The 12,938-nt window shown below is 46.7% G+C and overlaps 3 protein-coding genes across 4 annotated transcripts; 1 reads left to right on the forward strand and 2 right to left on the reverse strand.

The window, feature by feature from the left end:
• Positions 1 to 626: 626 nt before the first annotated feature.
• Positions 627 to 2,882, reverse strand: LOC120639517 (trinucleotide repeat-containing gene 6B protein-like). Of its 2 annotated transcripts, XM_039915375.1 has the most exons (5): positions 1,862 to 2,882; positions 1,541 to 1,627; positions 1,135 to 1,351; positions 986 to 1,048; positions 627 to 898 (listed from the first exon to the last, which is right to left on the reverse strand). In XM_039915375.1, exons 2-5 carry the CDS (start codon positions 1,545 to 1,547, stop codon positions 754 to 756), a joined length of 432 nt encoding a protein of 143 aa, XP_039771309.1. In that variant the 5' UTR covers positions 1,548 to 1,627; positions 1,862 to 2,882; the 3' UTR covers positions 627 to 753. The 2 variants fall into 2 exon arrangements, with proteins under 2 accessions (XP_039771309.1, XP_039771316.1); XM_039915382.1 differs by lacking the exon at positions 1,862 to 2,882 and having other exon boundaries at positions 1,135 to 1,389; positions 1,541 to 1,781.
• A 306-nt stretch (positions 2,883 to 3,188) lies between these two features.
• LOC120639506 (pentatricopeptide repeat-containing protein At1g31920-like) lies at positions 3,189 to 5,622 on the reverse strand. The gene is made up of 2 exons (XM_039915368.1): positions 4,792 to 5,622; positions 3,189 to 4,694 (listed from the first exon to the last, which is right to left on the reverse strand). The coding sequence occupies exons 1-2, from the start codon at positions 5,284 to 5,286 to the stop codon at positions 3,330 to 3,332; spliced, it is 1,860 nt and encodes a 619-aa protein (XP_039771302.1). The 5' UTR covers positions 5,287 to 5,622; the 3' UTR covers positions 3,189 to 3,329.
• Positions 5,623 to 7,116: 1,494 nt separating this feature from the next.
• On the forward strand, positions 7,117 to 11,389 carry LOC120639539 (DNA topoisomerase 4 subunit A-like). Its single transcript, XM_039915397.1, has 9 exons — positions 7,117 to 7,489; positions 8,796 to 8,804; positions 8,914 to 8,951; positions 9,051 to 9,149; positions 9,219 to 9,305; positions 9,518 to 9,674; positions 9,749 to 10,122; positions 10,219 to 10,422; positions 11,051 to 11,389. Exons 1-6 carry the CDS (start codon positions 7,123 to 7,125, stop codon positions 9,629 to 9,631), a joined length of 714 nt encoding a protein of 237 aa, XP_039771331.1. The 5' UTR covers positions 7,117 to 7,122; the 3' UTR covers positions 9,632 to 9,674; positions 9,749 to 10,122; positions 10,219 to 10,422; positions 11,051 to 11,389.
• The last annotated feature ends 1,549 nt before the right edge of the window (positions 11,390 to 12,938 follow it).

Raw genomic sequence — 12,938 nt, forward strand, 5'->3', positions numbered from 1 at the left:
CTTACTAGGCTCTACTTCTCTTTTCTCTCTCTTAGCTTGTGTAGGTAGCTTAGTTATCCGGTTGGTGAATTGGTGCCTTACTAGCATTGCATAGGTTAAGGTTGATTTACTTTGTTTTAGAAATTGAAAAAGCCCAATTCACCCCCCTCTTGGTCCATCGATCCTTACAATGTGCCCCAATTTCAATGGAGTATGAAATTGTTCTTTGCAAGATGCTTTTGTTGTTTAGTTTGTTGTGAACCAGTTTGTTTTTAGACAATAATCTGCAAAATTGGGTGCAGAAGCATGGAGTTTGCAAGTTCTTCAAGTGGGAGGAGCAATATAGGATGTATCTCAGTGAGCTTGATCGAGGTGCCCAGTTGACTGGAAACAGAAGCACCCAAATGGAGGAAGACAACATAAAACAACTGTGTGTTGTACTAGTCAAATTGACAGATGTATTAGATAGGTTGAACATGCTAGTCAGTGGAGTCATTGTTCTGATCCTGATGCAATTTGTTATCCAATATTTCAAGTAATGGTCTGTGTACTGAGATGTTGTATGGAACTTGTCATGTAATGCAATGGAACTCAGATTGTATGGAACTTGTCATGTAATGCAATGAAATTCAGATTACATAATCATGGAGCCTGCAAGTACGAATAGAGCAGCATGTTCAGATTATAAGTTCAGATAAAACAGCATGTTCAGACTACAAGTTCGGATTACATAATCATGGGCCTCTGTCCTTCATTACAAGTTCAAATACATTTCTAAGCAACTAGTTTCCTCTTGCTGCGTGAGGGAGTGCCTGAGGGAGTTCCATCCTGGGTAGAACTCATTGCAGCTCTTTTCCTTGTAACTGGCCCAGGACTAGACGAGGTAGTAGTTGCTCCCTGTTGTGTTACTCCCTTCTTCCTGCAATGATAGGATTAGCAATCGTTAGGGACATACAAAGCATATTTTAGTATAAAACAAATAAAGCATCAAATAAATGGACATTACTTGTTTTTCTTTGGAATTGGCATTTCTTCTTCTGCTCCCTTTTCTGTGGCTTTCTTCTTCTTGCTGCAATGATAGGATTAGCAATTGTTAGAGACATGCGAAGCATATTCTGGTGGGAAACAGATAAAGTAACAATAAATACACATTACTTGTTTTTCTTTGGACTGCGCTTTTCTTCTTGTTTTTTAGTAGGCTGTGCCTTTTTCTTCTTAGTAGGAGGTGGTTCCGGAAGGTCTTCATCAGGTTGTACCTTTGGGTTTGTGCATCCCTTTTGAATATGACCAAATTGGAAGCACCTTTTGCATTGATATTGTCCTCTCTTCCCTGGCTCTCCTGCACTCTTAATCCTCTTCTTCTTTGGCCTTCCTGCACCCGCACAAATATTGGTGGCTTCATATTAAAACCTGGATCCATTGTAGGCCATTGTGACTTGTCACCCCTTCATTTCAATGCCATGACATCTCCTAATTCGAGCAGCGCACCAACTTCGGCCAACATTTTTTTGAACACAACATGCAAGATGACAAGCCAAAGATAACAAGATTCGAATCTTACCCTTCATTTGACTCTACACCATCCATCTCAGTTAAGAGAGCTCAGATTCAGACCATGGGGAAGCCAGGGAGTAGTCGCCGGTGGTACCTGCGGGGGACAGGCGGTAGGGTAAGCGGTGCCAGGAGGAGCAGGCGGGGGCGCCACATGGGGGGCCCAAGCGGCGGCGACAGATGGGGGGCCTAGGCGGCGGCAGGAGCGGCAGGCCCAAGCGCCGGGGCGAGGGGGAGCATGCCGGCACGGGGGACCACAGCAGGTGGTGGCGGGAGAGGGAGAAGCAAGCGGCGGCGGAGGCAGGGAGGACAAGGCGGCTGCTGGACATACCTGGCGCAGGCGGTGGCCGGAGCTGGAGGAGCAGTCGGCGGCGGACCTGGCGTAGGCGGCGGCCGGAGCGGGACGAGCAGTCGGCGGCGGCACCAGGGTCGAGTAGCGGCAGAGAGGAAACGTTGAGTCCAAACCAACGAGTCCCTGGGTTCTTACTCAAATCCAGCAAAGGGCAAAGGTGTCATTTCACGTGGGCAAGTGGAATAAAAGAAAAGAAAAGACGGCAATGGTAACGGAAGTTGACAGAATGGTATATTTCTAAACGGATGGATCTTTCGCTGGTATTAATCTGTACTCGGTCGTTTCGATGGTAAATTTCTGAAACGGTGATCTTTCGGTGTCACAGATCCAATTTTGCCAACAAAAAGTGACCTTAGCCTCTTTTTAGTAGTAGAGAAGAGATGGAGGGAGCAGGCTGATATGGCGAGCGGAGCGGAGCTGCCAGGTAGAGCTGGGGGAGTTGCTGGTGATTAGGGCCTCATCCCTCATGTGTTCGCTTCATCTTCGTTGCATCTAGCCAATAGTATTTTTCTCTCACATAAAACTAACACCAGCCACCAGCACCAACCAGTTAGCAGTACTTTTCTCTAAAAAAAATCAGCACCAGCTAGCCGAACACGGCACGCGCATGATGCATCATTCCAGTTACTGGCAGGACCGAAAGTGCAGCCTCTTTTTGGTCCTATTCTTCGTCAGATTCATGCTCCTGCAGTACTAGGTCGTATGATGCATCATTTCGATGCACGTTCATGCGAGGGAGGGGCGCTGTGCATTCCAAGTTTCTCACCGGACGTAGCTGCGAGATGCCGATTACCGAGATCCGATCTCGAGTGAGCGCCAGAGCGGTGACGTGACTCCCTGTGCAACGCTTCCGGTCGTTGCCTCGGTAGGGGTTTTCCTACCCTGCTGGAGTAGTGGAGACGACTCCCTCCTCCAGATACCCATATAAGGATTTAAACTTTATAATATTTAATTAATAATTTTTAACTATATGAAATAAATTTAACATGGATAGATTTGTAATCAAATGTCCTATCCAATAAATCTAATTTCATAATAATAACAATTATAATATAAAATAAATGAATGGTCAAACTGTAATTTGAGAGATCGTGTCATAGCAAACTATGTCTTATAAAAGGATTCAAAGGGAGTAGTATGAAGATGTTGCATGACAGAGCTCGAGGGGGTTGGTTGGTTTTAGGATCAGCTGTCGTGGCCAAACGCAGTGCGTCTGTTTGAGGTGGTCTATTTGCCAACACAACCTTCAAATGCTGGTCCTTAGCAGCAGGATCTTGTGGCTCTGGTTATTGGTTGGCTAAAGAAATATCCTGATGATCATTTTCTTCAAATATGTGTACCTTGTAACTCATTCACAGCAAAAGGAATCATACACTTTGACAATAATTGGAAAAAAAGGAAGAAATTGTTGTTCGTATTTACACCACCCATCAGATTAGCCAGGCCGTTACCAGTGACCCCTGCAGGTGCACGCGCCGCGCCTGAACCAGTGGAACCGGCTCCGGTCCCTGACGACGATCTCCCGCCCGAAGATCTCCGAGATGAGCGCGCTGTACGCGTGGCACTCCTTGCTCATCCGGAGGTTGGTCACGATCCTCACCGGCGCCCCCTCCGGCGTGCTCAGCAGGCCGAACGCCATGGCCAGCTTCTGGCTGTGCGCGGCGACCACGCGCCGCTTCTCCTCCTCGCCCACGGCCAGCGCCACCTCCGACGTGTCGGGCTCGTAGCCTTCGAACCGGAGCTGCCACTCCATCTGGTGGAGCATCTCGTAGATGTCGCGCCTCCGCGGGTGCGACATGTCCTGCGACACGAACCGGTGCACCTCGCCGCGCACCTCCACGGCGCTGAACCCGGGGCACGGCGCGAGGCCCCTGTCCGACGCCTCTGTCCGGAGCGCGGCGGCGGCGTCCCAGTTCCTGGCCCTGGCGTGCATGCCCGCGACGATGACGAAGTCGCCGGCGTTGGCGGCGCCGAGGCGCCTCAGCTCCTGCAGGGCGTGCTCGGCGAGGCCCAGGTCGCCGTGGATCCGGCACGCGTTCAGCAGGCTCCGCCAGGCCGTGTCCCTCGGCCCCGTGGGCATGCTCCCGATGAGCGCGCGCGCGTCGCCCAGCCTCCCCGCGCGGGCCATCAGGTCCACCATGCACCCGTAGTGCTGCGCGTTGGGGGCGACCTTGTGCTCCAGCCGCATCCGGTCGAAGCAGCGCAGCCCGTCCTCGAGCAGCCCGGCGCGGCTGCAGGCGTTGAGCACGCCGACGTACACGGCCGCGTCGGGCGCGTGGCCCTCCCGGACCATCGCGTCCAACACCTGCAGCGCCCCCCGCCCGTCCCCGTGCAGCGCCAGGCCGGACACCATGGCGCTGTACGCCCACGCGTTCTTGCCGCCCATCGCGTCGAACACCGCCGCGGCCTTCTCGATGCAGCCGCACTTGGCGTACATGTCCACCAGGGACGTCTCCATGATGGTGTTGAGCCTCGCGGCGTTCCTCAGCAGCGCGCAGTGGATGCTCCGCCCGACGTCGTAGGCGCCCAGGTGCGCGCACGCCGAGAGGGCGCTGACCATGGAGCTCTCGTCGGGCCTCCACCCCTCCCGCACCATCGCGCCGAACGACTCGAGGCACTCGCCCCACAGCCCGGCCCTCGTGTACGCCGCGAGGAGCGCGCTCCAGGAGGCCGCCGTCCGCTCCCCGGCCTCCGTCCGGTCGAACGCCCGGCGAGCCATCGTCGGCTCGCCGCACTTGCCGTAGAAGCTGATGAGGCTGTTCTGAACATGCTCGTCGTGCTGGAACCCAAGCTTCACGATGTGCGCCTGCAGCTGCTAGTGCAAACGAAGAAATGTCACGCCCCAGCTCGTCACCGGTTGCAGAAGAGCACGGTGGTTGGTTGAATTAAGTGCGAGCTGAAGCCGTCACCTGCCTCCCTTCTTGCAAGGCCGCGAGCTGCGCGCACGCCTTGAGGACGAACGGGAACGTGTAGTTGTCGGGCTCCACGCCGGCCCCCAGCATGTCAGCGTACAGTCGCAGCGCTGCCGCCGGGTCGCGGCCGCCGCTGACGTGGCCGCGCATCAGGGTGTTGTAGTCGAAGGCCTCCGGCTCGTCGAGCGAGTCGAAGATGGAGGCCGCGAGCTCCGTGCCGCCTGGCCAGCCCGAGAGCGCGCACGCCGCGAGCAGCGGCCGCGCGTGCCGCGGGGAGCGGTCGAGGCCCAGCTTGATGTGCCTCGCGTGCGCCTTCCTGACATCGTCCACGCTCCGCACCGAGACGGCCGTCGCCGCCGTACCACATGGCGCCGCCGCCTGCTCCCTCAGCCTCTTCTCCAGCGCCTGCGCCGGCAACGGCGCCGGCGCGGCGGTTCTCGGCGCAGCGACCTGGTGCGACTGCGCCTGGGACAAAACTAAACCTCCCACCATGCTAGCACTAGCACCATTGGCGTGCGGTGCAGCGCAGGCGGGGTGACGAAACTACCATCGCCGAACCGCGCCCGGTGGCCACATGGAGCTCTAGTGTGCACAAGAACCGGTTACCGCGGCGAGTAAAAAAAAAAAATCCCATGTCTCTCTCGCCACCATGGTCGTCTTGCTCGATCTCACCGAACTGGACGCAGAGTTGCAGACATGGGCACCGCCCCAAATGGGTCCCACATGCAAGGGATTTGTGGCTGAGGAGCAGCGCTGGGATTTTCTCGAGGTGTTGGATGTCATCCAGGAGTTGGAGCGGGCAAATGGCAGCAGGGCTGGGACGACGCCGTGGCAAACTGATTAGGCTGAAGATAAGGTCCATGGCCAGCGGGGCATGCACCAAAAGCAACCCAGGCTGGAGGCTGACAATATGGACCCACCTACCAGTGCTATAGTAGGCATATTTGCCAATTGCTCTAGGCACATCTTTATCGTTTGAGAAAGTTTTCGCGCAAATTTGGAACCAATACGGTAGAAACCTAGAAACTTCTTTAACTGAAACGGGTGCAAGCACCCGTCACTGAACTCCCCTCCCATTTCTTTAGACAGAGGCGAATTGATCACGACGTTTTCTTTTCTCCATTTTCTCTTTCAGAAAAGGGTCAGCAAAATTTAGCTGCCAATCACATAATTGTAAGGTGTTTTTATTTTCGCTCTTGCTCATTAAAACAGATTTTGTTATGGTTGTATCGGATACTCCAAGAAACGGCTACATACATCTTTCATAATTTGAATCCTTGCGTGGGAATCATATTTTCACGCCTTCACCCAAAAGTTTGCTTATGATCAGCTAAAAAGAACAATGCAATCAATGTTAAAAGGAAAGCAAACCTGTTTACTGAGCATGTCAGAGTAAGAGGCGTAACAACATGCAGTGCGTTGTAGGGTGATCAGAATTTATCAATGGGGTATGTGATTGTGATGTTTGTTATTAATGGGCTATGCAGCAACGATTGTATTCGTATTTTTTTATAGAAAAAACTCCTGGATAAGGGTCATCAGGAGATAGGATTGGTATTAATATATTTTCCTTTACAAATGCCAGATCTCCTAGCCCAACGTAAAAAAATAAAATAAAATAAAAAAGGCAATATTGAAAAAGATTGTTGAGATGGGCTGGATTAGACACAGTCCATGTAGTAACATGACAAGTGGAAAGAAGCCCAAACAGAGGTCCATCGGCCCTAATTCTCATTCTCTTCTCCATTTTCTGGACTACTATTCTACAGTATTAAAACGCTCTACTGTCAATTTATTCTAACTAGATAATTCTGCCCGTGCGTTGCTACGAGTAATGTTGGTATACGTGTCAGATATGTATATATAATTGTCTGTTAATTTGTAGGGATCCACGTGATCGAGTCATGGCCTAAGGGCTAGTCCGACTCGCATAAGGGATGGATTAAGACCCACCTGTCAATAACACAAGACGGACCGAACCAAAAATTTAGTAGACCAAACAAAAAATTTAGGTGGAAACCTTATTCATTTTAAAAATAAGTATAAATTAGTTATCTATAAAAAAATATAACCGAAACACAACTTTACATTCAACACTGTTATAAAAAGGTCCACATCTCATGTTACCTGCCGCTGGGTCTTGTAGAGAACCCAGCATAACATTACTAGTGAAGAAGTCTATATATAATATAAGGATCCAAAGAAATTGAAATAATCTCTCACCAAAAAATTTACTCCCACCCTCTCATAAAGGCCCACAAATCAGGAAGTTTTTGGTTCAACGTTGCCTCGACGAAACTCTCTAGCGGCAAAAACAATGTTTGCGCGATGTTTCTGCCTTCCCCGTCGTTTTTTTTTCTCACCGCGCCTCTCCGCTTACCCGCTGCGATACCCACCCCACGCCCTCTCCATCCCCGTCGCTCCTCCCTTCCCCATCCGTACCATCCGCTAATCCGCATCGTGCTGCCCTTCCCATGCTCTCTCCTCCTCCGCCCGACCGCCCCCATGCGCTTTGCCTCCGCAGGGAGTAGGTTCTCCTTCGGGGATGGCAGTGCCGCGACTGGGGACATGCACGCTGAGCAAGGGAGCGTGGAGATGGAGGCGGATCGGGGATGGGATCGTGCAGATGGACGCGTGCATCGCGCGGAGATGGCGTCAGCCGGGGGCGTTAGCGACGGCGACGGCCTTCTCTCCGGTAATCTCGTCTCCATCCTCTTCCTTGACCTTCTCTCACGGGTTAGGGTTCGATAGTTTTTTTATTCGTATGCCTGGATGGCCGGATCCGGTTCTTGACTCATGATTTTCATGCCTAGCGGGCCGAATCCGGATCTTGATTCATGACTAGAATGGCTGGATATTTCGATTTGGTTTTCTTGTTGATTATTGTGGAGACATGTGCTGGTGAGCTGGCCATTGGTTCGTGCTCTAGATCAGAGTAGTTGATGTCATCACACGTGTCGCATAGTAGTTGATTTGGTTTTCTTGTTGATTATTGTGGAGCGGACATGTGCTGGTGAGCTGGCCATTGGTTCGTGCTCTAGATCAGAGTAGTTGATGTCATCACCCATCCTCTAATGGGCAGGAATTTTCTTTGCACTGTGCCAAACGGGCCAAAGTTCATGGTCGTATAATCTTGCTTTGTGCTTGAGATTCTGAAGAAGATCTTGGATCTTGGTTAGATAGCAAAGATCGATGACCCTGGTTAAGTACTGTACTTTCTTCACTGAATGTATGTTGTGCCTTGCCAAATATATGGATCTCCTTTTTTTTTCTTTTGATCACTCAGAATGTGATGGACTGATAGCTAAAAGTAGCTGCATTAGAAAACCTAGAATTTAAATTAGTTGTAAGCTAATTTTACATGTACATCTAATTATCTGATTTCATGTAGTTTGCATGCTGCCTAATATTTGTCTTGCTATCCCCCCCCCCCATTGTCTTGCTATAGTTGAGCTGTTTATATGAGTAACAAACAGAAGAGTTGTCTTGCAGCCTGCTTGTTGTATGGATAAATAAAGTCAAGACTAGGCAGTCAGTAGTACATGTAAAATTAGCTCACAGCTGCAGCTTTTATTAACCTTCCCCGTAATTGACTGGGCCCTCGCCGGACGCTGTCGCATCACAAACTATGTAGTCTCATTTTGCTTTTATTACTGTGGGTCCTAAAAGCCACAGCCCAACATTGTTTCAGATTTTTATTGATTTTGCTAAAGGGGATGTCGATGTCCAGATTACCAAATTCACAAGCCTTGTGCCAATCGACTTGAAGTTCGGAGCCTCACTAATCATACTAAATGTTTGTGCCTATATATGTTGATATAGATTGTGGAGAGGCATGCTAGGAAGTAAGCAAATATTATTTTTCTATCTTTTCTTTTGTTCTGCACATGTTCTTATGAATCAGTCGTGCATAGAGTGAGCTCACTGCTAAGCATAATCACTACTTGGCAAAGACACGGTTATCACTTTAATAGAACCTGGTACATGCCCCTCTATTGCAGCACTTGAAGGTGCGTACCACTACGTGTGCCCTACTGTATTATTACACGGTTATCACTTGAAGCTTTGCTCTTGCTTCGTCTACGCCCGTGTGATGACCAACTTAACCATGCCGTGCAGCCTCCTCAGCTACGAATCTCTTGTGCTCTGTATTAAAGGTAGCTACTCCGAAATCTTATTGTCTTTCTTTGTGAGGAGTTGTTGCATGGCATTCCTTTTTTCTCATCTGTTTCATTCTGCTTTTTGTTATTTTACAGGTTGACTTCATACCAAACTTTGACAACTCACAGAGGGAGCCATCTCTGCTGCTGGCTCGTGTTCCATCTCTATTGTTGAATGGTTCTTCTGGGATTGCGGTATGAGTTTGTATTCAGTTTATACAATTGCTACTAAGTCAGATATTTAGGTTGTTTAAACTGTTTCAGGTCGGAATGGCAACAAACATTCCTCCTCACAATCTAGGGGAGCTTGTTGATGTACTTTCTGTTATAATTCAAAAACCTGAAGCCACAGTAAGTAATTTGTACCATATATCATGATAAGCCTGTTTGAAAAGGCACTCTGCTGCTATTTTTTCCTGTGATAATTATTAACATATTATCATAAGGAACAAGGAACAAGAGCAAATATTTGCTTAGCATGGGCATGATATTATTATCACTTTCAATGTCCCGTTGCAGAATCATTGGAATTATTTTGGTGATTGTTAAAGTAACATTGGCAGAACCACCCAGCGGCTGAGGTTGCTGCTCTGCCGCCGCCGGCCACCACCGACACCGAGGATCGCGCAGCAGCCGCCACACCAGCCGACAACGATCCCTCCATCACAGTACCGTAGGAAGATTGAAAAATAGCAGACTAAAGTAGAGAAATGGTTTGAGGTAAATAGAACTGTCTTAATGTTGTTAAATTCACAATTTCCCTAAATTTTCCTACAGAAATTTGTATTTTTCAGATATGTGGCATAACGATGCCTAACATCAAACAGGGGATGTTCTAATACATATTTTTGCTTACTATGAGAAGAAGGTATGAACCAATGGATTCTTTTCTTTATTCACACATTGCAATGGCCATTCTTAATGTTGCAAGGAAACCATGTTCATCGGCAAGTTGCTTGGATTGGATATACTGATTCTCGTGTGAACCAATGCATTTAGGTCTTCTCATTATTTACAAAAGATTGTGCTGATATAGAATTATCTACTACTATTCCAGGTTTCAATATATTTACAAACTAATTGATTAGTCCTTCAGAGGCTTCCAGGTTCAGCCGTGGTCATCACGAGTACAAGCTGATAAGAGCAACAACCATATGGAGCATTGCAGGTTCTGTGAATTGTGCTAATAAATAATGGGTTAACAAGCATGCCATTGTCAGCATTGAGTTCATCTCCTGTTTACTCTTCCTGCTATTCCAAGCAGATTTGGAGAGGAAGGTTGTTTGTTCTTCCTGCCATTCCAAGAAGATCCGAAGAGGAAGACTGAGGTGCTCGAGAAGGAAATATTTCTACTTTGGGGCCATGTAAATCACAGAATCAAGTTAGCATAAATTATTGGGAGCTCATGGTTTTTTTTTGGACTAATTTCAGGTTTCCACACTGATACAACATGATTGACTAATTTCAGGTTTGATTTGGTTATTCTATTCTCTTCTCGATTTAATGAATGCTTTGATATTTTCCGCTAATTAAAGATGGGTTGTGATTGATCCAGGAAGAGTATTAGTGATGGGTTTAAATACTAAGACCTTAGCTAAGTTATCTCTATATAAATGGAGGTTTTTTTCTTTGAGTGTTTTTTTCATTCATTAAGTTCAGCTTTTTTATTGCTGTATGTACCAAGCTGAATGCCATACATGAGCTCCAATATGTCTATTCTAAGAGATTTACCTGATAATACTATATGCCAATATCAAATTATTTTTGGTACAGTCAAGGACACAGTTAGAATGCTTGCATGGTAGAGCTGACTGTTCAGGCAATATGGCTACAATGCAGTCCTTATGCAATCTGATTCTGTCAAGTATGCTCTTATGCAACATGTGATTTTTTTTTTGCTTCTGCATCCATTTGTGGAGAGTTTATCTAAATGCCTAAAGCATGGACTTTACAATCCACTTAAAGCAAGATCAAAGTATTGCAGATGCGATATACATCACTAACAGTGTTTCGTTCTCCTTTGTAATTTTTGACATTCCTGTTTTCTGCCTTTATTGATACAAAATTTGGTTACAAAATTTTGACATCTCTAACAGCAGAAGGCACTGCAAGATCCCAGAACAAGACGCTCGAGAAACGGGATCGGCGGCAGCAAGGACACGAGGGCCGGAGGGGAGGAGCAACCAGATGGAGGTGCGTGGTCAAGCAATCCCCTTTAGTTCATGACCGCAGGCTAGGCGTCCGAACAAACAAACTGAGCTGTAAAGGTGTAGAGGGTAGCCTAGACAATCCTGTAATTGTGTTTGATGGGATGGCTTGTCCAAAGTTAAACGAAAGAATCAATATTGTTGTCTCTTCGTAATCGCATTGAATCGTCTCTTTGGGCTGTTGTAATACTTCATTCGGAAGGGTATTCTTCACCAGCAGGTTGCTCACAGATAATGTTGCTTTACTACGTTAGTTGCAGGTCACATACTTTGCACATACATTTGGATTCAAACATTGGCAGGCTTTGACTGAGCCTCTCGTTTGGAATGTTAGTTGGTGGTAGGTTCCAAGATGAGGCTCAAGCTGGATAATATCTTCTGTTCTTCTATTTTCAAAAAAATTTTGCTTCATTTTCATGTATTCTTCTGCCCCTAACTAAAGTTAATTTTTCATCTATTGGTCTCTTAAAGCTAAGTTCGTTAGTTAGCATTAGAATTATAAGGCCTTTCTTTACAGTGCTGCAGTTTTTAGGTTTGTAGGTTGAGTATTCTGTCCATATTTGCATAAGATGTTTCCGAAGTGATCCAGGGGATTCGAGAATTCCACGCCGTGCAGGTTGAATTTTGATTGACCCCCAAGATATATGCAGCGGGATGCATTGATTAGGTGCATGCTAGCGAGTTGCATGCAGAAGGTGGGGGTTTTGTCCCACATCGCCAACACAAGGCATGAGCGATCAACTTATAAGCGTGGGTTGTCGCTGTTATTTTGAAATTTTGAAACACGCACACTTGAGAAATCGTCCTTGCAGATCGGGTCCATTTCTAGGTTCCTCACGTGTTGAGCCCGATGAGGGCCCTTACCTCTCCATAAGCAATTTTTTTTACAATCTTTTAAGCATTTTTCTTTTGCAGCAACAATATCTTCCTTCCTTGTAGATGTCACGGTGATTCATGCCCGTGTCCGTGTGGAGATCTAACAAAAATAGAAACTATTTTGCTCCCCATACTTAACTGCGTGTAAGTATATACATTCAAAACTCATATAAACAAGTTATGAAAATATTTATGATTGTAACTAGGGTGGAGATATTTGAATTAATGAATTCCCTAAGAAGCAGCACATACCAAATTTATTTATGATAATTTTAGTAGTTCATTTGATGTAATCCAATTATTTTTAAGTAATTTTGCTTTTTAAACACGTGCCACATGTGTGCATGCTGAATGCTATCACTTATTATGAATTTACTTTATGAAGACTCCTCTCAATTTCAAATATCTGATTCCTTTGTTGATGCTCAACAGTTTCAACTTCTGAAATTTGATGTCTCCTGACAAGATGTAGATGCTGAATTTGAGATTACAGAAAGGTGGATAATGGAAATAGGTTTGCAGAGATTACCCAAAATATTACCAACATTACTGCAAATGTGACGTCTGGATGGAGCATTTTGAAGGAAGAATTCACATTTCCAGCTAGGAGTGCCCCTTTCAATAGTTATCATGCTTCCACTATTGTTCAGGTACATGGCCTCTGGTTGTAATAGCATTTTAAAGAAGATATGAGAATCTCTCACATATGAATTTTGCCTCATCAGATTGATGAAGGCTATTTTTTAGTGGCATATTTTGGTGGATCCATGGAAGGTGCTTTGGATGTCAAAATTTTGTTGTAGTGATATAGTGTGGGTTCAATTCATCCAGTATACTCAGTTTTTTTATGTTTGTTGTTTTTATCTAGAAGATTTGCTTTTACTAAAACATTTTATATTTT

The sequence above is a fragment of the Panicum virgatum genome, chromosome 1K (assembly GCF_016808335.1).
Source record: "Panicum virgatum strain AP13 chromosome 1K, P.virgatum_v5, whole genome shotgun sequence".
Taxonomy (NCBI): Eukaryota; Viridiplantae; Streptophyta; class Magnoliopsida; order Poales; family Poaceae; genus Panicum; species Panicum virgatum.